The sequence below is a fragment of the Fusarium verticillioides genome, chromosome 1 (genome assembly GCF_000149555.1).
Source record: "Fusarium verticillioides 7600 chromosome 1, whole genome shotgun sequence".
NCBI lineage: Eukaryota > Fungi > Ascomycota > Sordariomycetes > Hypocreales > Nectriaceae > Fusarium > Fusarium verticillioides.
The window spans coordinates 3,937,333-3,959,947 of NC_031675.1; the positions used below are offsets into that span (position 1 = coordinate 3,937,333).

The window sequence follows — 22,615 nt, forward strand, 5'->3', positions numbered from 1 at the left end:
GGGTTCGGCTCATGGAGCTCTTGAGCCCCTCACGACACAGTCTGACGAAACATCCAAGTGACAGTTCAGCAGAAAGCATGCTAACAGGTTATGTCTGCTTGGATTATCAACTTCGCTTGTCCAAAAAATAAAGCCAGTGACAGTTTAGGTATATAATTTACATGGAATTCAGACCGCTCATGCTGCATAGCCCATCGCCTCAGTTACGCCAAACCCGTGATGGTATTCTTAGAAGCTTCCATTTATCTACCTCCTATAGTGATCTGGTGGAGGCCTTTCGTACTCATGTGGTCTCAATCCTCCCCTCATCATATCTCTTGGATCAACTCGAGGATCTCCTCGCAGATCTCTTGTATCATGGCCGGGATAAACCGGTGCCCCTGGCGGAGGCTGAGGCGGCCCGCGCGAGTCGTAACTACTGATGGGCGTGTAGCTGCGGCCGGGGATCTCTCGAGGCGGGCCAGGGCCAGGAGTCGAAGCATAACGTGAGTATGGTTGCGGAGGTGGCACTGACTCTGGGCCACGTGACACTGTTGGTGGGTAGCGTCCTTGCATCTGATGCTGCTGCGGCGGCATGCCAGGCCCACTGGCAAAGTAAGGATTACGCCCATCGTCTCTCATGGACATATGGTGAGCTTGCTGAGGCGGAGGCTGTGAAGGTGGTTGTGATGGTGCCCAAGATGGGGCTGGGGTTTGAGGCTTGGACGAGGGATGTTGCGTAGGCCACGGTTGTTGCTGTTGCGGTTGCGGTTGCGGTTGCTGTTGCGGCTGCGGTTGCGGTAGGGGTTGAGCATTTGGTGGCTGTTGAGATGCCCATCCAGGCGGCTGCTGCATGCTGGAAGGAGGTTGCTGAGGCGGCGGCCATGAAGCCTCGCGGCCACCTTGAGGTACTTCTCGTGCCCGAGAGGCAGATGGATGAAGCGCATATTGCCCTCCTGGCGATCCGGCATGGGCTGGTTGACCTGTTGCAGCGTATGAAGTCGGATACCCCTGGTTCTGGTACTGAGGAGGTCCCGGGGGTCCAGGAGGTCCAGGAGGAGCATATCGGTGGCCACTTTGTGGTGAGTTCGTTCGGCTATGGCTACTGGGTTGGTAAGGATTCTGTCTGTAGTAGTCCCTTTCTGCTGTTGCTTCTAGGGACACCCCAATAGACGCCCTCGAACTACCCATGTGCTGAGGCTGAGGGGAATCCGCATATGTTGGCTTGAGGGATGGCATTACTGGGGTTCCTCGGCCGTAAGGAGAGTATGACTCTGCCTCGCCCCGTCGTATCTGAGAAGGCGGTGCTGGGCCTGGGAGCGTACGGCCCATGGCCTGAGGCGGAGGAGTAGGTGATGGTCTGGTAGGAGTGCTAGTCACATCACTGACGCGTTTGGGCTGTGGAGGAGGATCGTCATTAAGCAGTGACATGATGTTGAGACCTCCCTTACGAGGCTCTGCTGGACGTGGCGCCGCTGCCGGTGGTTGAACTGGAGTACCAGATTGGGGTGTTACCGAGCCATATTGTTCGTGCATCGAACCAGATGACGGTCTATGTTGGAGAGCAGAAATGGGGCGACTGGATGGAGTGTTCATCTGAGGTGACCGAGCAGGGGTTTGCTCGCCCATTAGGTTTCGTACCGGCTGCACAGGGGCTTGTTGCTGCAAAGGAGGAGCATAAGATGGAGGGCGTCCAGGCTCTTGCGGTGGCCTTGCCAGCGGCTGACCCCCAAGACTTCCTTGTTGGCGATGCCCAAACGGTTCGTAGCGATGCGGCTGTGGCGTCACTTCAGGCTCCTGCTTAACCCGTCTTTCCGACTGTCGCGCTATTTCAAGCTGCTCCTGTTCGAGCCGCTGAATTTCCATCTTTTGACGTTCCAAATGAGCATTGTGTTCGATCATAGCTTCGCTCCGAGCAGGCTGTAGGGGCTGCGCGGCAGCCAGAGGCCGCTGCTCCCGTGATTCCGAACCAGGAGGTCTTGAGGTAGCCTTCTGCGGAAGAGGTACTCGGACACTTTGCTCACGGTCGCGTTCACGCTCTCGCTCGCGCTCGCCGTCAGGGAATCCGAATTGCCGTGCAGGTGCTCTCAAAGGCCTTGGACCTGGGGACATAGTCTGAGTTACTGGCTGGGTAGTTGAATGTTGTCCAACAGGCATGGATTGCTGTTGAGGTTGAACAAGCGGTTGCTGCGTGATAGGCGCTTGGGCGATGGAGCTGCCGTACATGCCAAAAGGTTGAACACGAGGGGGTTGGACTGACGGCTCCATCTTGGGCTGCGACGTCTCTGCGTGCAGATCGATACCTGGGGCAACAGCCAACGGCCGAGAAGCTGCAGCTGAACTGTCATACCTCCGCCCTCGCCCTCCTGTTGATGGCTGTGGAGGATCGGGCAACTTGTCGCCTACAGCTCTCTTCCTGTCAGCTTCCTGGACAAGCACCTCCCACTCAGCCTTGCCCTGATCCTTTTGACGGACGAAGTAATTTTTCACCTATCGAGCGCATTAGTAGTGGACCTACGTGGAAGAGTTAGAACTTACCATGACGGCGGTCTTAGAGCCCATATGGGCTGCGATCCCTGTCCAATCCGAGCCGAACGAGCGCAGGAGGAGCGGGAAGTCATTAGATTCAGACACACTCCAGTAGCTAGAGGCCTGAGTAGGCGCCTTGCGCTCTGACGGCGGGTGGGCTAGGTTGAATGTAGCCATTGCAGGCTGAGGCGGTGGGTCAGGCCGAAGTGAAGGCGCTGCCATGACTTCGGAGATGGAGGATGGAGCAACTGACTGCTGTCGTTCGAGGGTTTGAATAGGTTGTTGTGGCTGCTGCTGCTGCTGCTGCTGCTGCTGCTGCTGTACGGGGAAAGGGAGCTGCATACCAGCAGGGTGCTGCTCGAACTGACCTGGGTGACGATGGGATTCAGCGGCTGGGAGTGGAGTTGAAGGACCATCGGTATTGAGCGCTCTGGAGTTTGACCTCGATCGTCCCTTGCCAGGCCCAGGGGCTGCGGCCAACGTTTGGTTCGCCTTGGCTGCCTTGGGCTCCTTTTCCTTTGGGCCTCTTCGCCTCTTTCTTCCATCAACTTTTTCGGGATGGTCGACCTTCGCGGACCCGCCACGTCTACCCGGTGTCGCATTCGGTGTCGAGTTCTCTGTGTCAACTGGAGGCTGTTCGAAGCCCCATGTAGGCGCGGCCGCTCGTCGTGGTCGTCGCCTCTCGCCATTTTCTCCTGTGTCGTGGTTCTCTTCCGTTTCTCCATCTCCGTTGCCAAGTTCCGACACCAATGCACTAGATCGTTGCTTCGCTTTGCCCTTTCTGCGCCTCTTAGGCTGCTTCTTGAGTTTCTCCTTCAGATTAAGGTCCTTCTTGTTCATGTAGTAATACTGAATGCAAGAACCGAAATCACGATGTGGAATCGCTTCGGCAACCCGACCCCATTGCTTAGGTGCTTCCAAGTATCTTTTCTCAAACAAGGCGGCTTCTTCCTCGGTGAAGTTGTTAACTGGAGGCAAAACACGCCATGCTGATACCAGCCGGTCAACAGGCGTGAATCCGCTCTTATCGAGGTATTTGGTGTTGTCCTTCTCCTCCTGGTTCCAAATCATGTTCGGAATGGTGGCTTCCTTATCCGTGCGATACTTCTCCTGCTGCATTCGAAGTTCGCGCTCTTTCCTCTCCTCGTCCTCGCGCATTGATGCTTGCAAAACTCGTTCCAAGTCTCTTTCAGTTGCGAAACGTCGTCCACGACCACTTCCTTCATGTTTTGGTTCAGGCGTTACGGTGCCTGTAATTTCAATGCCTGTCGACACTGAGAACTTTCCACGACTTTTGACAGCCGCTGGGTCATTCGACATTGTAAAATCTAGGTACCGTTCGTAGTTGTCCTTATAGATCTTCCTGTCGTGGTCCTGTTCAGCTGACTTCTCCAAATGCATCTTGTCGAGGTGTTCGACTACAAACTCATCCAATGCAATGCTGGAGTCGAGGGTCTTTAAGAAAGTACTATCTTTATCCCAAGGCATGCAGCTGTAGTCAGGCAGACTATCGATTGGAGGCGTGGTCATATACTGGCGAACGGTATCGAGGTTCATAAAAGAATCATCTTCAGACTCAGTCTCGTCGTCGTCGACCTGTGACGGTGTACTAGGTGGTTTTGATGCCGTTTCCGTCGTTTGCAAAACCACATTCGGGCATACCACAGAAACAGGAGCACCTTCAACTGCGACCTGTCCATGCCCAAGAGCTTCAGCGTTCTCTGTTAGGTTCTCGGGGTGAAGTTTAGTAAAAGGTTCTGTAGTCTTCTCCGAAATAGCATTATCTGGGTTTGCCGTAGTAGGCTCAAGGAGGGCTTCGGTTGGCTTTGCCACCGACGTTTGTGTAGGCTGTACACCATTCGTCTCTGCAGTTATGTCGATTGGCTTATCCTTGTCAGACGTCTCCTTGTGAGAATCCTCAGACAGCCCCAGAGGTGTTCGTTCTATCTTCTGAGGCTCAAGTGACTCTATAGGCGCAGTCTCACTTGCTATGGAAGGCACATCCGCGGCCTTCTTGTTGGAAGGAGGTGGCGGACTATCGGGTGCGACTCGATCGGTCTCAGTAGGAGGCTCGTCGATATCCATAGCTCCTGACTTTGGTTCAAGTTCAGGTGCAATAGACATCTCGGTATCCTCGTTCTCAGCCTTTGATACAGGTTTTTCTGTATGATTTTCTTCCGTTTCTTCAGCAGGCTTTCCGAAAGTCTCTTCGATGGGTTGCTCGACAGGTTTCTCGGTACGTTGTTCGTTAGACTTCTCGATACGACTTTGATTGGGCGTTTTATCAAGACTCGGGGCGGCCTCTTCGTGGGAACTGTCATCAACCTTCCCGCCAGCTGCCTTTGCAGCATGTTCGATGGGCCTTTCGGTACTCTCCGGATCACCTTGTGCCGTGGATTCTGGAGCGGGAGCAGCTTCAACAGGCTCCTCAGAACCCTTGACTTGAATTGAATGTTCAGGCTCAGGATCCAGCTCGGCCTGTACCTCTTGATGCAGTTGCTTTGGTGGTTCGGAATCAACTTTGTCTGTGCTGTCAACCGCGTCGGCCATTTCTACATCTTCCTTTGCCTCCTCCATAGGTTTCGGGTCGTGTATCTTTTCAATGACGCGCTTATTCACCGCCTCTGGTAGCTTTTTTACCATTTTGAGCAGTCCCTCTCCTTCCCCGATTATCTTGACCATTGAGCCGTGAGACAGAGCTGCAAACCGTGCCATGACATGAGTTGGCAACTTTGGTTTTTCCAGTTTGCTTAGTTCAGCCTCTGTCTTCCCAATCTCCATATCGAAATAGTCGGCCATATCATCATCGTCGTCAGATTCAGAGTTCTGTTCCACAGGTGCTGGTTTCGGGGGAACTTCGAACCTCAAGGCTCTGATTATTGGTTGCGAACGCTTCCTTCGGGGCGCTTCCTTCGGAGCTTCTCTTGGGTCCCTTACGCGCATTTCTGACTCCTGGCCAAATTTGGGCATGTTCTCTATGGTCGGTGAAGGGCCGGATCGATAAGAATCCCGTCTGGAAGCATTAGTAGGTCGTGTGTCTCTGTCCATCGATGCCCTTGCAGATTGAGACTCCCGTTCGGACTTGACGGTGATTTCTCCAGGTTCCGCGCTGTAATTAGTTCGCGCACGATTATCGTAATGTGGTTCCGACTTCGCATCGCTACTACGTGGCCGCCTTTCATCGTCGTGATAATGATCATACTGGGAGCTGCCGCGTCGTAAGGGTGGTCGTTGTTGCACAAAACTCGGTGACCTCATCAACTTGGGAGAGTCAGGCCCCTTCTTTAGATTGGGATTGATCCACTGCTTGCTAGAAGGCCTTGGTGGCGGTGGCTGCTGGGCTCTGGGACCAACTGGAATCGAGGGGCCATCATGCATCATGCCTTTCCCAAGACCGACTGACGGCATTGTTGGGTCGTGTCCAGCTGACGGGGGGCGATCATTGAAAGCGCGGGGGGCTGTCGGGGGGATTTTTGTTGCAGCGCTGGCTGAAACATATCCCTCTCCAACACTCAGTCCTCGATTAGGAACGGGTCCGAAAGCAGATGCAGAAGGTGCAGCAGGAGGCGGCGATACCTCTTTGCTGGAAAGTCCCGACTCGTGTCCGGCATTGGCACGAGCCTCTAATTTATTTCGGAACAGTTCGCGGTCGCGAGGGTCGCGATCGTCTCGAGTGTCTCGCCGGGTATCCGGGTCAGCATAGCGATCCATCCGGTCCATCCTGTCTCTGTCATCACGGTCCCTTGCCCAGCGACCCTCCTGAGACCGACTGCGTGGGTAGCGATCACCTCTATCATCCATATAAGGCCCTCTGCCGCGACCTCGCTCCGAAGACCAGTCACCTCTCCCACGACCTCGTCCTCGGTGGAAGCCCCCACCGCGAGGGTAGGGTGCCATGCCGAACTGGGGATCGGAGGAAGATGATCCTGCTGAGGGAGGACCTCCATCTCTTGAACCGCGTCGAGATCTATCGGCATCTACTCCCAAAGGGCCATCGCGGTCTCGGAAATCTCTTGTTGGTGACCTTGCACGGCCGATAGGTGAGCGTCGTGATCTGAAATCTCTTGGCTCACGCCATTCCCTATCGCGCTCGCGATCCCGGTCGCGTTCGCGGCTTCGATCATCATGGTAACGGTCACGAAAATCGATGTCCCTATCTCGACCTCGATCTCGGCTGTCGTCTCTTGAAGACCACCCACGACCGCGCCCTCGTCCACGACCACCGCGGAACTCTCCTCCAAATCCTCCGCCTCGAGGGCCACTAGGCGCATCGATCAAGGCTTTTGGTCCGCGAGGTGGTTCGCGTCGTAATGGGTCACCAAAATCACGTCCTGGCTGAAAACCGCCATTACCTGCTCGGGCGTCAGACGGTCGGCGTCTGTCTCCGTCGTTATACTGCGGAGTTCGGTCAAATCGGTCAGGCGAGCGGTCACGGGGTGATCTGGACCGTTCATAGCGTGAGTATCTTGAGGCCCTAGATGGATGAAGTCAGCATGAAGACGATCCCGCAGGGAGTGAACGGCGTAAGGACCGATTCGTGCGGTGATAATCAGAGTCTCTCCTTCGCCGCATGACTGAAATGGAAGATTATGGGATGGGGCGATTGTTCGTACATTTCTCAAAGGCCGCGGGATGCCCCAAGGAAGTGGTGATATATGGGTAGCCCATACACCCAGTTACGCAAAAGTCAAAATTGTGACTCCGAATATCGTGCGCCACGTAAAGCCTCGTAAGCTTAACACTGAGGAAATCGGCTCGTCGAGATTTATAAAACTTTCGCAGGCCTTGTGTCGCCGTGTTGTACCCAGATCGTTGACTTCGCGTCTCGGTTACCAAAAAACACCCTTAACCCGTCGAATAAATGGGGTATCAAATAAGAAAGTCAAACCAGACGTAGAACTTATTAGCGTTATTATATGCGATACCGTGTCCGAGGCAAGAAAATCGCGTTGAAATGAGGGTCGATATGCAAAGGCGACAGTACCTTTTGCGGTAGAGGGGATGGTCGGATGTAGGTTGAAGGTTTGAGGATCAAAGTCAAGCCTCAGGCGTGCATTTGGATACTAGGGGCCTAAGCTTAAGCGACCCCATCCTGCAAATTGGAATGGACGCACTGTCGCGTGGCGTTTAGTGGTGGATGGAAGAGCTGCCTACTTAGGTACCTAGGCTGCCTGCTCAGCGAATGTCCAGGGGCATTGACCCAGAATTGCCGTGAGACGCTAGGCCACAAATAGATCTGCCAGTCGGAGGGATACATGCACGCCCACTTCTTTTTGAAGCCCCGATGGACCCCGCCGTCTTTTTTCAATGTGGAGCCCGGAGCCGTGATTTTCTCACGGGAGAAATCATGAAGATAAGGTCAGAGTTACAACGTTATTAACGAATCATAGAATAAGTAAGAATCTTTAATGAGAAAAGCATATCTGGTGATACATCGCTATTGGGAAAACTCGTTTCGTTCTTAGATCTTTTACTCATCCTGGCGTTGTGTTCAACATTTGCTTTGTCCTCGATTGGCCATTAAATTCTGTGTTGTCCACACTATCTATCTATTTTACCTAGAAACTTACGACTTCAAACCTCCGACTCACCACTTACATCAACATCTTGGGCACGAAATCAACGACAATGACTTCCAACTCCGATGCTCCGCCCTCGGCGGCCACAGAGGCTGTCTTGGTCAAGTCCGAGGAGATGCCTGCTGACGCTCAGAAGGTCGAGGAGTTGGACTTCAACAAGTTCAAAGGCCCAATCACTGCGGAAGATCTCTTCGAGGGCATGCGCCACATGGGCTTCCAAGCGTCTTCTATGTGTGAAGCCGTGAGGATCATCAATGATATGGTGCGTTCTGATTCAGAAACTCTATACTAGAGTTCTAATATGAAAGGCACACCACCTTGGCTAACGACTGTCAGCGTGCATGGAGAGACCCAGAGACGGGGGACAAGACCACAATTTTCTTGGGATATACTTCCAACCTCATCTCATCAGGCCTTCGTGGTGTCCTCCGTTGGCTTGTCGAGCATAACCACGTGTCATGTATCGTCACCACAGCTGGTGGCATCGAAGAGGATTTCATCAAGTGCCTTGGTGACACATATGTTGGTTCCTTCAGTACCCCTGGAGCCGAACTACGTCGCAAGGGTCTCAACCGCATTGGAAACCTCGTTGTTCCTAATGCGAACTACTGCGCCTTCGAAGACTGGGTCGTCCCCATTCTCGACAAGATGCTTGAGGAGCAGGAGGCTAGTAAAGGCACTGAGGAAGAGATCAACTGGACGCCATCAAAGGTAATTCATCGTCTAGGTCAGGAGATCAATGACGAGCGATCCGTCTATTACTGGGCATACAAGAACAATATTCCAGTGTTCTGCCCTGCCATCACTGACGGAAGCCTCGGCGACATGCTCTATTTCCATACTTATAAGACCTCACCCCGCCAACTGAAGATCGATCTGGTTGAAGATATCCGACGTATCAACACCATTGCTGTCCGAGCCAGGCGGGCCGGTATGATCATTCTGGGTGGTGGTATCGTCAAGCACCACATTGCCAATGCATGTTTGATGCGCAATGGTGCTGAGTCGGCGGTTTACATCAACACGGCACAAGAATTTGATGGCAGTGATGCGGGTGCTAGACCAGATGAGGCGGTATCGTGGGGCAAAATCAAGATTGGGGCTGATAATGTGAAAGTGAGTCAACAAGTTTCTTCTACTCCTGCTAGCCACTGACCATTTCCAAGGTATACATGGAGGCAACAGCATGTTTTCCCTTTATTGTAGCAAACACTTTTGCGAAGGATGTTGGAAAGTCTGACCAATAGAAAGCAAAGGTATAGAACGTAAAAGTGTGTTAAATAAAGTGTATTAGAGGTGCGGACAACATGTGATGACCCGCCATCGCAAAGACATAATTGATAAAACACCCAAAGTGCCCCAAAGAACCCCAAAGCTGACGCGAAAGCAACCGACTTAGAACACAATCAGGCCCCTAGTCGCTATTAATTTGGAAAGTCCCTAACGCCGAGTTCTCCTTTTGTGGGTGTAGATGCAAATCCGTGTGTGTGCTTACGTAGCTGCCTTCGTTTCTTCGTGGCCGTATCTAGGATTCACTGTCAACTCTAGCCTTTTTTGCTGGAGGCTCGTCGGTGTCGGGCATGTCTTGCCCTTGTTCCGAATCAGAGGCACTGGATGTCTTCTTAGCTAAATCTTGGGCCTGTTGGGCTTCTTGGGCAGCTCGTCGTTCGGCCCTTTCCTTCTCGATCTGACCGCGAGGTCGATATCGTCGTTTGTTTCTCTGTCGACGCTCTTCTTTGAGCCTGGCAACTTCTGCTTCTTCCTCCTGTTGGCGGTGGATCGCATCGAGGTCAAGAATCTCCCGTCCCATACTTTCGACGACCATCCGCCCCTCGTCTAGCGTAGGCCAAGGGTTGAGAACTCCTCCCTTTCTTGTCATCAGCCAGTCCACGACGTCGAAGCCATCAACGCTCCCATCCTCACGTTGAACAGACATACATCCTTCACGCCAGAGTGCGATCTCTTGGCGTGTAGGTCGCTCTCTTGGGCAAGGCGGGAAATGGTCGGGGAGGGAAGGAGTTTCCGAGCTTACGGGGCTTTCCTTGCCACTCTGCGAATCGTCGTCGCTGTTATGTCTTGCTGGCGATCGAATTTTCGGGATTGGAAGCAGACCCTTGGTATTGATCGTTGGAGAGATAGTTGATTCGCGCTCGTCATCGCAAGTGTCCTTAACTGAGGTGAGAGGGGTATCCTCTTGCACATACGGCTCTCGGGTATCATCAGACGAGTCGGGAGGAGAGTTCATCTCGGTGGGCGATGTCATAACATCTTCTACGGGTTCGATGGACAACTGAGGTCTAGGCACAGCCCGTGAACCTAATAGTAAGAGTTAGGTGAAGGCATTTAGAGATGCAGCATCAAAAAGCATCAAACGCACCAGGTCGGAGACCGAAGTCTCGTTGGACGGCATCTCGGCGAATACTCATGATATAGTGCTGTGTTTGGAAACACGGGCACGACGTTCTCCTGGACAGATCAAATGTTCACTGCGATCGGTGAGTGCTGGTGCGATCACAAGAGGCGGCGGAAGGCGAGGTGTGATGAACGCGAATGCTCTCGTAGTTTGAGAAAATGTGAGAGGAAGGAAAAGGCTTATGTTATTGATAGTAAGAGAAGTGATGTGACAGGAAAGTTCAAGAGTTTATGTGAATGAATCAGAATGCTTTCGGTACTAAAGGTAAAGTTGACGGCTTCCATTTTCTTATCACTGGCAGAAACTGCGAGTCTGCCTCTACGTCCCTACCGTAGGTACCAATCGCCTGAGCACCACTAAAGATCCAGACGTATTCAGAGAAGCCCTCAGGCTTCCCCGATACTCTGCTTAAACTGCTTCAAAGCAGAATTCCATTCAGCTATTCCGTCCGTATCCGCCCAAGTGGCAACCTTATCTATACCTTCAAGGTCATCCTTCATGTGATTTTCAGTCGTTGTTCCATCCAGAACCGTTACGCCTTCGAGCCCCAAGACCAAAGAATAGTATGCAGCTACCTCGGAAATTGCAGCCTTCTCTGCGACCAGATTAACTGGCTTGGTAGCAGCGAGCCTGGGGTTGGCGCTGAAAGTCCAGAATGACTGGAAAGCAATACCTTGCTCTCGACAGTAGGATCTGAGATCTACCTCAAAGTTGGTGTCAGGGTAGAAGCGGTTCTGGACAACACTTGGTTTAACAGTGACAGCCTCGTTGATTGCTTTAAGGATTGGAAGTGTCGTGTTAGAGATGCCTAGGTTGCGGATCTTGTGAGGCACATATGTCTCTAGAGTCTTCCACGCAGTGATGGTTTCCTCGAGAGTTCGCAGGGGGCTATGCAAAAGCACGCTGTCAAAGTAAGGTTCCTCGCCTTCAAGGGTGAAGTAAGTCAAGGATGACTGAATAGATTGATGAATCTTATCCACAAGGGGTGCATCAAAATCATAGGGTGCATTTTCATCTTGATTCCCTGGAGGAGAGAACTTTGTTTGAAGCTGAGGACAGGTCAGTGCCGAGTTTGTTGATGTACATGGTGACAGAACCTACAAAGAGTCCTTCACGTTTAACAAGGCCCTCCTTGATAGCTCTTTGCACACCCTCCCCAACGCCCTTCTCATTATAATGCTTGGGTTGTCCTGCTGTATCGACTCCGCGAAAGCCGTGCTTGAGAGCTAAATAAACAAGATCTGCTGATCTGTCCTTTTTCCACGCTGTGCCATAGACCAGCTTTGGCATGGCAGTGGATGAGCCCTTGAGGGTGAGGTCTTTGGCTAGTTTGGCTGCCATGTTGAGAAGTACCACTGAAAAGAGAAGATAAAGTGGATTGACTATATAAGTACACGATTGGTTTGTTGGTGTTGGTAGAACACAGTACTTGAGAGAGACAGCGCTAGAGGGGTGTTTGAAATGTGAAGAGGTTGAGTTTGGAGATAGGTTAAGCTTGTGATTTTGGTTAATTACGCCACGGTGAGCCTCAAACAACCTGTACATGGCGTCAATTTCAACGACCAACGCCCATTACTAGGCAGCCAATCATTGACTGCAAACATTGAGGGTTCCCCGCGTATAGACATGCAGTTTTTGGCGGCCGCCTAACCAAGTCGATGCCCTTATAAGCAGTAAACTTGAAGTTGAGCGTGAGACAGCGCTGAACTATTCGAACACAATTGGAGAAAGTGTAGGCTACGTTGAGTTGTACAGTAGATTCATGTTGATGCGGAAATTAAGCGGACATGACCAGATCATGTAAGTCAGTTTATTCCTACCTAGGAGGTAGGTAGTTGACGTCGATATTCTTGGTTTTCGACCCCCACATCAACGTGGGGTTGAGAAATCACAATCAATGGACGGTATCAAGTACAAATTTTCACGGTCGATAAGTCACTCCATCTAAATAAGCCGTGTTATATTAATCCGCGATCTCTTAAGATAGCTGTTGTTCAGAGGTCTTCCTAAAACTGTCTAGTATCGAACAACGGGCCGTGTCTCCGGATATGCCAAGTGAAATGCATCTCTCCACAACCCGCCCTGGACATAATTGGATTGGATTGGATCTTGCAATTGCCCCGCCATAGCTCTGAGGGGTCGAAGCTCATCAAGATAGGTAACGTCACTTGAGTTGTTGACTCTGAGAATACTTATCAACCTCCTCTTTTCAACATCTTGGGTCCTTTGCGTGGCATATCAACTTCATCACTACTCCGTAATCAGCTGTAATTATGACTCCTTATACTGCTAAATGGGGCATCTTGGCTACCGGTGGCATCGCTGAGTGTGAGTTCAGCTCTGTAACACGATGAATAAGGCACTAAACTCCCATACAGGCTTCACTAAAGACATTCTTACAGACCCGGCCGCTCGCGATGTCAACGATGTACAGCATGAGATTGTCGCTGTTGCCTCATCCAGCTCCGTCGATCGCGCACGCGACTTTATCAAGAAGATTGACGGCCCCTCATCCGCGGCGGTCTACGGCTCCTACGCTGAGCTAGTCGCCGACCCAAGCGTTGACATCATCTATGTTGCTACACCTCACAGCCACCACTTCCAGAATGCTATGCTGGCCCTCGAAGCCGGCAAGAATGTTCTTTGTGAAAAGGCACTCACCGTTACTGCTGCACAGACCCAGAAGCTATATGAGGTCGCCAAGTCCAAGAACCTCTTCTTTATGGAGGCTGTCTGGACACGATACTTCCCTCTCAGTATCAAGATTCGAGAGTTGATCCAGTCTGGTACCATTGGTACTGTTTATCGTACATTCGGTAAGAAGAATGCCTGTCGAGGTTATACGGTATAGCTGACCCTCCTGTAGCCGACCTCTCGTTCAACAAGAATACTGATAGCCAGGATCTTGACTTTCCTGATTCCAACCGCATGGTCAATCCTGATCTTGCAGGTGGTGCTTTACTCGATCTCGGCATCTACTCCTTGACCTGGGTCTTCCAATCTCTCTATCATGTCCAGCCCGAGACCGAAAAGGAGGCTCCAAAGGTTGTAGCCTCCATCAACAAGTATCGCACAGGTGCCGACGAGTCCACGAGTATCATCTGTCAGTTCCCTAAGCACAACTCTGTTGGTATTGCGACTACCTCACTGCGCATCGCCACCGACGTCGATGGTCTTTACACTGGTGGCCCCGCGATCCGTATTCAGGGCTCCAAGGGTGAAATCCAGGTTACTGGTCCTGCATTCCGGCCGACCGAGTACAAAGTGATCAAGTCGGACGCCAATGGCAAGGTGGAAGTAGTGAACTGCCCAATTCCTACAGATCCTAAGCGCAACAACTGGGGCCACGGTATGTTCTGGGAGGCGGATGAGTGTGCACGTTGCCTACGGGATGGTAAAAAGGAGAGTGCTTCGATGCCTTGGTCAGAGAGTATAGTCATCATGGAGGTCATGGACAGCGCACTCAAGCAGGGCGGCGTTTCCTACCCCGATCTCATCACCACTGATGTCTTCGACCCCAACAGTCCTCTCAATACTGGCAAAAAATGAAAATACGACGTGTGATGTTGGGCACGATACTAGAATTAATGATGAAATAAAAGCTCGAGGATATGCAGGGATTTTCACAGCATTGAACTGTACCACGCACCTGCGTCAATGCATCGAGTGACATGTGAACTCTCACCACTTGCATAAAATGCGTACTACATGCATCGTCAGAGATCAGCGAATCCTGGCGCTACAGGCGGGTGCTTCAGATTAACGGTTCGTGTCTAAAGTGACATGACAGGGGAAGGCCATTGGGTTTCAAAAGTAATCACCAACATCTGACGAGTGTGTCTTGACCGGATGACAAGGAAGAAAGCAAGAGAGGGAAATTGGCGCCTGGCGGGTTGATTCCACTCCATGTCGCTCGCATTGGCCCCTGGTGCAAATCCAAGGATGAATCATCCAAGCCAAGACACCAATTTACACGCTTCTCTGCTGAAGCACAAGTTCAAGACTCGAGTCTCAGCTTATGATGACGTGCAGTGTACCTTTCAAGCGAGCGGGAGCACCCATGCCCACAGCTCGCAGCCCCTGGCATGAACGGCTTATTATCAATCGTTAAAGATTATCCCAGCAGTGTATGCCCAACTTGACACGGGAGAGGGGTGCAGAAGATGCCCGAAATGTGTTCCATAAGCAAGGCACGGACTTGTTGGTCCCTAATGACCGAGTGGCGGAGGATTCGCGTCGTGTGAATGGGGAGATGAGATGTGAAGACGAGTGATGGATGTGATGTGAGAGAGATGAGACTGTGGGGTCCACGATTTAAAGGCACTGTTGGAACAAGGTACTGACTGTACTTGTATCAAGAAGCTTTGACTTTGAGGCCTGGAGGCGGATCCGAGGTGTTCGTGACAAGGGGCCTCAAAATCTAACAGGGGATATGTGTAAGAGAGGGGTTTTCTACTTCATAAGTAATTTAAGTCTAATCGCAACACTTCAATCCTTGACTGATGAAGCAACTGACTGCATTGTATGTTATAGTGTAAGAATCATCAACTTGGCACTCAGCCACCAATATACCGCACTCGCATGGGGCAATGGTTTGGTCTGGTCTCGCTACTGTACTAACCTGGCAAATTAATAGGCCAGGTACCTAGAGTTACTTGAATCATCAGAGACATTTATTAGTATGAGCCATTATTCATGACTGGCGGCCGTTGTATAAGGTAGTAATGGGGTGAACATGTTCCTTCAAGCCACAGGATGAAGACGGAGCCCAAAACATCCATGACTCCACTAAATACTACTGTGTAGGTAGTTCCCTGAGGTCGTCGATTCGCAGACCACACCCACTAATTACCCCAGTTAGGTCCAGCCCAACACAACCCAGACCAGTGGAGGGCATCCACTCACTCACTCACTCACTATTCGGATATTGAAGAAATTAGTTAGCATCACAAGAAACATAACCAACCAACTCAATCATAACTTCATCTCTCAACGCTCAGGCGCAACAACTTCACACCCCCTCCCTCCGTCCCTCTCTAGGTCATTTCAGATACAGTACAACCGAGAGACAAGGAAGATTATACCCCACAAGGCGCCCTGTAGAGAGAGAACCCGCACGTAACCTTTCATCATCTTCCATCATGGCAAGTGCTTCATCGGCCACGCCGGCTGGAGATCAAGAGGACAGGCCACTCCAGCAACCCAGCTCTCAGACACAAACCAACCAGACATCGGCCCCCACAGAGTCAGAGTCCTTCTCACAGTCTGCAGCGGAAGAGGCGCCAGAGACGTACGAGGCCACCCACGTTCACGCAGTCTACGAAGCCATCGCACCGCACTTCTCAGCCACCCGCCATAAGCCTTGGCCTCGGGTTGCCAGCTTCTTGCTATCTCAACCGCCCGGCAGTCTCGGTCTCGATGTGGGATGCGGCAACGGCAAGTATCTACGTGTCAACCCGTCTGTCCACCTGCTTGGCTCCGACCGGAGTCCAGCTCTCGTCCAGCTCGCCCGGACTGAGCTGAGACGGCCTCGGGAAGACGGTGTCGAGCATGATCCTAGAGTATCTGATGTAGATGTGGCTGTCGCCGATGGCTTCGCACTTCCTTATCGCAAGGGAGCCGCTGATTTTGTTATCTGCATCGCTGTCGTGCACCATATGTCGACACGCGAGAGAAGACAAGCCGCCATTGCTGAGTTACTGACACTCGTAACTCCCAAAGCCGGCCGTGTGCTCGTCTATGTGTGGGCTCTAGAGCAGGCGTCGAGCCGTCGCGGGTGGGACGCGAGCAGTGACCAGGATCGCCTTGTGTCGTGGGTGATGCGGAAGCCAAAAGGTCAAGAACCCGGAGGCACGTTCCAGCGCTATTACCACCTGTACAAGGAGGGTGAGCTCGAGGAGGATGTCAAGGCGGCTGGGGGCATCGTTGTAGAGACCGGCTACGAGAAGGATAACTGGTGGGTGGTATGTAGTCGACCGTCGTGAGACCTCATCAACGGTAACTTGCGGCGCAAGGCAAGATCTTATAGGCTTTACGAAAAAGAAGTCCCGGATACATTATGCGTTTGGTGACCAACCTTGAAAGGAATCTTTCACCGAATATTTACGCTGCATGTCTCGCTCTTGCCCAACCATGGAAGAGTACTTGGCCGTCTTCAAACTGGTAATATTCAAGGTATTGCTCAACTCGAGTAACAACGCTAACTGTACATTCCATCTATACTGAAAATTTCTCTATCACATCTTCATATGTGTCTATCAATGGGAAAGTGATACTAAACAGGGAAAATGCAAACGCTGTGTAACAAAACAACACTGTCTCTCTTTCAACTCCGGTTTCCTGAGATCATCCTTGACCTCACCCTTTCTGATGCTTCCATCGCTAGGTCCTCAAACAACCAGTATCCATTGCCATGCAGATGCCTCTGGCCAATGCAAATTGTAATACATGAACATAATAAAAAAGACAACTCAAAGAACCGAAATGAGAAGAAGAAAAAATACACCAATGGTCTCCCCAAAAGATTTTCTTTACATTAATAAGTCATGCCCACATTCCATCCTGTCCAATCCATCCCGTTCCGTCGTTAAAACCCATATGCTATTGTGTTCCTCGGTATGCTCCAATCAGACCTGCCGGCAATAGATTGCCCATAAGTCAAAAAATGTTGTTCTGTTCCTGTCCGTGTAGTTATGCAATCCCATGCTCTTAACACCATCATAAAAGTCGTACATTCTTTACCGCACTCAATAACCCAATCGTTGTCGTCTTATGAGACAAGATGCAAGACAAATGCCCGGAAGGACTCAAGAGTCACTCATCAAGCGCTCATATAGTACAGCTGCTTCAGGCATGGCAGGCTATGTGATTCGGCGCCGCTGGTTCGCCTCGTGCGGATATTCATCTGGAGAAGCTCTTCGTTTGGACCCGGCCGATTCCATCGAGTAACTGGCGAGTGTTGAATACAGAGGGCCCTGACCTACCCCGGTTATATGTCCCATATTAGGCACTGCAGCAGGTGCACTATAGGGGCTGACTCCTCCAGTAAGTTCAGCGACCCCAGGAAGCATACCAGCTGTTCGAGGTGGTGGCTGGTTCTGGATCGGTGCCAAACCTGGCCCTGGCACATACTGAGCTTCAGCAGGATCTGGAACCATGGACAAAGGAGGCGGCGGAGGAATCGATTCTCGGCGGGGAACCATAGTTCGGCTACTAGCAATCATTGGTGGAGGTCTGTTGTACACAATTCGAGGCGACGGTACTCCAAGATCGCGAGGCATGCTGACTTGGGGCTGCGAGTGGATGTGGCTGCGTGAGGGGGAGCTCCTGTGACTGTTGTTTCCCTCGACATTGACTGCAGCTAGAGAGAAAGGGATAACGCCTGCACGTCTAGCCATATCTGCCTCACCAAGCTGCCAATGCATGGCCTCTGCTGCTCGCCAGGGCACCGCCATCTCTTCTGCAACTTTTGCCCACATTTCTGGTTTGAACCTGAAGTCCTGTCAGTATGTTTTCTTAAAGACCAATGGCTTATACCAGCCCCTTACCTCTCGTAAAGTCTGGCAAGTTTATTCTTGCGCTCTTCATCCCATTCACTTCGTCTTTCGAGGTAGTTCTGGTAGTGTAGGCGGCAGCTGATGGCACTCCGGCCAGGCAGACGCTTTGAGATATCCTCCCACTTCATGTTACGCCCTCGAAGCTCGATGATAAGGGCATCTTCTTCTGGTGACCACTTGCTCTGCTTCTTCACGGGTGGCTGATCTGTAGCATGGGGGTGCATGCCGCGTCTTCCAGACATCTGTGTCGAAGCTACCTGCGGTGGTGGCGCCACATGCGCAACAGGCCGTGGTGGAGCTGGCGATGCCTTGGGAGGAAATGGTTGATAAGTGGGAGCTGGAACAGGCTGGGTCTGATGAAGCGGCGAGGCAGGAGGCTCATGAGATCCGGATGCCTTCAGAAGAGCAGCAAAGTCTAACGCGACAGTCTGACCATCCAGTCTTCCCGCGTATGGACCGTTAGCATATGAGCGAGGCGTACGCCCCCGCTCGAGACGGTCTTCTACACCCACGATGGATGGCGGTAACTCTGCCCGCAAGAGGCAGAGTGGAGACTCGCTCTTGAGTTGGGCCAGCTCGGCGACTTTCTCTGGCCGTGTTGGTGAAGTAATGTCTGTTGCAGCGGCTCCGAGAAGCTTGGTGCTGCTTAAAAGCGTTGTATATCGGGGGGTCACGAAACCCCTATGTTTCTTTCCACTGTACAGATGGTTGAATCGGCTGTAGGTGCGTGAACTATGTTCGTGAGATCGAGGTGGGGTAATTAGTTTGCTCTTGAAACCTCCGGGAATGAAGTCACTTGCGTTGCTGTCGCCCTTAGTGTCTATAAGACTTGGAGTGTAGTAATGGAGGCCTTCTCGTATTGACTGATGCGTAGTGGTGGGCAGCTGGGTTAGGTATCGACACAGTTGGGCTCTGTCAGGTACCGGGTTGCCACAAAGATGCAAAAGGAGAAAGAACTGTCTCGGGAGGCAACAGTGATGGTTGTTCAGATCACAAAGCGTGGCTCCAAGGAGTTGATGGGCAGATGGCAATGTGATTGGTGATGTCCAGGGTTCTCTCCAGCCAATGGATTCAAATAGGATGATATGGTGAGGCAGAGCAAGTCGTGGGGCGCCAATCGAGGTAAATGAGGCCAAGGTAAGGCTTGTTATCTCAGAAGCTGTAATCGAAAGCCGTGGGGAGAGTAGAGAATAGATGAGATGGCAATAGGTAGGAGGCAAAAAGAAGATCTTCGAGAGTCCTTCACTTTGAGTAAGAGAAAACTCGGTCAGATCTTCCACTGGGCCCCTACTAACTTAGTATAACCTCCAGGAGATGTTACTTATGCGCAGGATATGGACCCACGTTACGGACCGCCTTGCTTCTTCCTGTTCCTATTCTTGTGTTGTTAGTCTTGACCGAGGTCCAGGCAGTAGAACTGGAGGTGGATGAGAGCCCAAGCTGAATAAGGCCAAGAAGTGGACTCTGGAAGAATCGAAAAAGAAAAGAAAGTTGAGCCCGGAGAATATTATTAGACTCAAGGTCCAAAAGAACTTGTCGGGTCGAAAAGAGGCGACACAGCAACAACGTAACGGTGTGGGGAGAGGAAGATGCAGTGAGGAAATCAGGGTCTGATTGCATCTCCGCGAAACGGTGAACAAGGCGCGCCTTAGCAGGAAGCCTGACCTATAATGCACCTATGTGACGAAGAAATCCATCAAGAAGCACGAGCTTGAACGAACAGGATGGTCTAGGAGCAGGCATCGAGGAACATGGGGAGGGGGTGTCGGCAGCAATATCGCGATGACAGGGGTATCTGAAGGCGTGTCTATCGACGAATATGAAGAAGTAAGGTGAGTGGAGTCGATGCGTTTGGTAGTAAGGCAGAGGACATTAACGGGCCGGGGATAAACGTTGGAGAAGCATCGCATTGCTGGCTATGCGGTTGGTATTAGTCGTTGGGTGTTGCTTCTGCTCTTCCAATGTCTCCATCTTTTCCAATAGATAGGTACCCAGACGAGGAGGGCCTAGTGTGGGAACATGGAAAATGACACTGAGAAAGGATGAAGCAGAAAAAGAAAATACAGGTTGAGTCAATACAATGCAGAGCGCACCATGCTCAATGAGCTGGCCCAATACGGAGCTGCAAAGTGAGGGTATTCTGAGTTCGGTCTTGATCAAGTCGACTGTCTTCCTTCCGACCAACCCACTGTCACGACAAAAGCCATAACAACATGGTTTGCCATGCCATGCGATTCCATGCCACTATGGCCTCAGCATCACTGTCGGGACAGCCATCCGCAATGGCCAAACCGATCTGGCACCTGTCATAGTTGAGGCCGGGGTTGTAGCTCAACACTAACTTTTGCTGCGCGGATGAACTGCTGTATAACGGCGCACACCGCAACGCTCTTGTCTCTCTCACTCATCGCCTTGCACAGCCGCGGCCTTGTCTGGCTGGTCCTGTTTTGTCATGACTGACTTGCCTTGCCTTGGCTGAGAGGGGCGTTGGCGTCTAATCTTCGTCTCCAGCTTTGAGGCTAGGTGCGCCGGCTGCACACCTCCCCCTGGCTCTACACCCAACTCATCATGGACTCCCCTCTGGTCCACGTTGCTGCGATCTTCGCATGGGGGAGTTGCCGGGTCCGGTTTTCTTTGTTCGTCTTTGAGTTGACAAGGGTAGTGAACGCCAGATGTCTAGCACTCAAGGTCAAGAAATGCCACGAAGCTCTGCATAAAATGTCATCGGTACGAACTACGGATGCCAAGAGATCCATCGTTTCGGTCAGAGTGATTCAAAACTATACGCCAGACTGGCCCGCCTACAGAAATTTAGTTCCCTTAAAGAACATGAGGCCCTCTGTGTTTTAAGTCACCTGTTTGGGTATGTCTTATGTCCAAGTCTCTGATGCTGTAAGCACGCATGGGAAGGCAGGCCCAAGTCTTGGAACTTGAAATCTTGGGCATGGATGTCTTGAATTCTGTCGTTGAGGCATAAACCCCCAGACCCCGTTCTCTCGCATATCGGGCTCCCGAAAGTCAAACAAGATGCTAACGACATGTGAGTCGAGACACCACAAAAGACCATTGAACTGACGCCTCAACCGGTATGTCCACTGGCAGTCAGGGGTTCGGAGGAACCACCTAACTAGTTCGAGACAACTGGCTCAGTCAATCACATCGCGGCATTCCGCGACTGTCATCATGCCAGGGTAACCCCCGTAAGGCTTGATTAGGCTTGGCCCCAGTTCGCTGTACAGTATCCGGAGAGGTTGGACAATACTTGACTCGAAGCTTACGATAAGTAGACTGGAACGTGAGGGTTCAGATTTGAACAAACTATACTCGAAGCACCACCGAGGATAGAACGAGGTTCGACTTTCCTCTGCTTGTCTGCGAGAACTGTATGGTTGTGTCTCTTGAGCGAACTATGGTTGGGTATCAAAATCAAGTGGCGAATTGCCTATTGAAGTGTGACAGCTTCACATATCCTCTATCAAACCTCCTAGAGTTGATGAATAATTCAAAATGTTGATAATGACGAAGTAGGCGTCAAGTAATCTACAAACCTCCGTGGGTGCTGGACATTGCGGTACCAGAACAAGATGCCAGCCTCACCCATGTATCACAGCCTGCCCAGTTCAGCACGCTCAGCCAACCACCCAGCGTCAGCTTCAGCGTCAGCGCGCACTGCGTAGTGGTTGATGGGGTATGATCGTCCGCAGGGAGCTGAATGCTAGGATCGAGTCCCTAGAGTCTGAACTGTTTGAGAAGAGGTCTGCGCTTGTGCTAATTAAAAAGTGTAGTGGAGATGATGCCAAAATGGAAGCTCGTCATGTTTGCGGCTGCGCTCGGCTCCCTGTACTTCCGTACTACCTTAGTAATTTCACAACGAATTGACTCCTACCTATGGAACTGTTGAATTAGGTATGTATCTTCCTTTGTATTGGAATATGAGCAACGAATTGCAGACATCACATATTAACTGCCATATTGAGTTAGCACTATTTTTTCTGTTTCCCTGGGTAAGGTACCTAGGCCTCTGACCATTGAGGTTTCCGATGTTGGTCCTTTCCATTTCTTCTGACCGCATTTGTACCTTCCTTGTTACAGGACGGGAAGGCACTAGCCGGCGGCTCTTTAGATCAACATGGAGGTCGTCCATCCAACAAGAGGACTTTATCGTTCGTTTCATACCTTTTGGTTAAAAAAATGCCTGAATATTACAAGTGGCCAAACTCGCCCAATGCACGTTTCAGCGGTGATCCTTTTAGGGCATCATCCACAAACCTCTTCTGCTCTGAAGGAGATGACGCGAATACCGTTGCGGTTAGAAGAGAAACAAACCCAGATTCCAGAGTGAGTTGACATCTGCCAAACCCCTTGCAAGTCTAACTAACACCAAGTTATGACTGGCAGCTCAGCCCAGCATAATTCGGCCACACCTTCTTTCATCACCGACTCAAGCTTTGCCTCAGTTGGATAATAGCTCAAGCTTCAAGCACGAGCCTAACGACTGTCTGTGCGTTGCTCCCGCACCAGACACAAGCGCTTTCAATACATACACGGATGAGCGTTGG

General features: G+C 51.4%; 7 protein-coding genes across 8 annotated transcripts; 3 read left to right on the top strand and 4 right to left on the bottom strand.

Moving 5' to 3' along the window:
• Positions 1 to 11: 11 nt before the first annotated feature.
• On the bottom strand, positions 12 to 7,524 carry FVEG_14727 (hypothetical protein). The gene is made up of 3 exons (XM_018903698.1): positions 7,122 to 7,524; positions 2,518 to 6,982; positions 12 to 2,469 (listed from the first exon to the last, which is right to left on the bottom strand). Coding segments are annotated over exons 1-3 (6,690 nt in total). The 5' UTR covers positions 7,124 to 7,524; the 3' UTR covers positions 12 to 246.
• Positions 7,525 to 7,870: 346 nt separating this feature from the next.
• FVEG_00771 (deoxyhypusine synthase) lies at positions 7,871 to 9,546 on the top strand. Its single transcript, XM_018887369.1, has 3 exons — positions 7,871 to 8,349; positions 8,424 to 9,203; positions 9,254 to 9,546. Exons 1-3 carry the CDS (start codon positions 8,137 to 8,139, stop codon positions 9,332 to 9,334), a joined length of 1,074 nt encoding a protein of 357 aa, XP_018743118.1. The 5' UTR covers positions 7,871 to 8,136; the 3' UTR covers positions 9,335 to 9,546.
• Positions 9,547 to 9,612: 66 nt separating this feature from the next.
• On the bottom strand, positions 9,613 to 10,513 carry FVEG_14726 (hypothetical protein; the record flags this gene model as incomplete). Its single annotated transcript, XM_018903697.1, has 2 exons — positions 9,613 to 10,403; positions 10,465 to 10,513. 2 exons carry the CDS (start codon positions 10,511 to 10,513, stop codon positions 9,613 to 9,615), a joined length of 840 nt encoding a protein of 279 aa, XP_018743117.1.
• Positions 10,514 to 10,639: 126 nt separating this feature from the next.
• On the bottom strand, positions 10,640 to 12,032 carry FVEG_14725 (hypothetical protein). The gene is made up of 2 exons (XM_018903696.1): positions 11,602 to 12,032; positions 10,640 to 11,549 (listed from the first exon to the last, which is right to left on the bottom strand). Exons 1-2 carry the CDS (start codon positions 11,839 to 11,841, stop codon positions 10,887 to 10,889), a joined length of 903 nt encoding a protein of 300 aa, XP_018743116.1. The 5' UTR covers positions 11,842 to 12,032; the 3' UTR covers positions 10,640 to 10,886.
• A 465-nt stretch (positions 12,033 to 12,497) lies between these two features.
• FVEG_00769 (oxidoreductase) lies at positions 12,498 to 14,195 on the top strand. The gene is made up of 3 exons (XM_018887368.1): positions 12,498 to 12,828; positions 12,879 to 13,316; positions 13,367 to 14,195. The coding sequence occupies exons 1-3, from the start codon at positions 12,774 to 12,776 to the stop codon at positions 14,047 to 14,049; spliced, it is 1,176 nt and encodes a 391-aa protein (XP_018743115.1). The 5' UTR covers positions 12,498 to 12,773; the 3' UTR covers positions 14,050 to 14,195.
• Positions 14,196 to 15,266: 1,071 nt separating this feature from the next.
• FVEG_00768 (hypothetical protein) lies at positions 15,267 to 16,740 on the top strand. 2 transcript variants are annotated; one of them, XM_018887366.1, is made up of 2 exons: positions 15,267 to 15,302; positions 15,358 to 16,740. In XM_018887366.1, the coding sequence occupies exon 2, from the start codon at positions 15,642 to 15,644 to the stop codon at positions 16,482 to 16,484; it is 843 nt and encodes a 280-aa protein (XP_018743113.1). In that variant the 5' UTR covers positions 15,267 to 15,302; positions 15,358 to 15,641; the 3' UTR covers positions 16,485 to 16,740. The 2 variants fall into 2 exon arrangements, with proteins under 2 accessions (XP_018743113.1, XP_018743114.1); XM_018887367.1 differs by having other exon boundaries at positions 15,362 to 16,740.
• Positions 16,650 to 19,680, bottom strand: FVEG_00767 (hypothetical protein). Its single transcript, XM_018887365.1, has 3 exons — positions 19,401 to 19,680; positions 18,048 to 19,285; positions 16,650 to 17,991 (listed from the first exon to the last, which is right to left on the bottom strand). Exons 1-3 carry the CDS (start codon positions 19,674 to 19,676, stop codon positions 17,361 to 17,363), a joined length of 2,145 nt encoding a protein of 714 aa, XP_018743112.1. The 5' UTR covers positions 19,677 to 19,680; the 3' UTR covers positions 16,650 to 17,360.
• Positions 19,681 to 22,615: the final 2,935 nt, after the last annotated feature.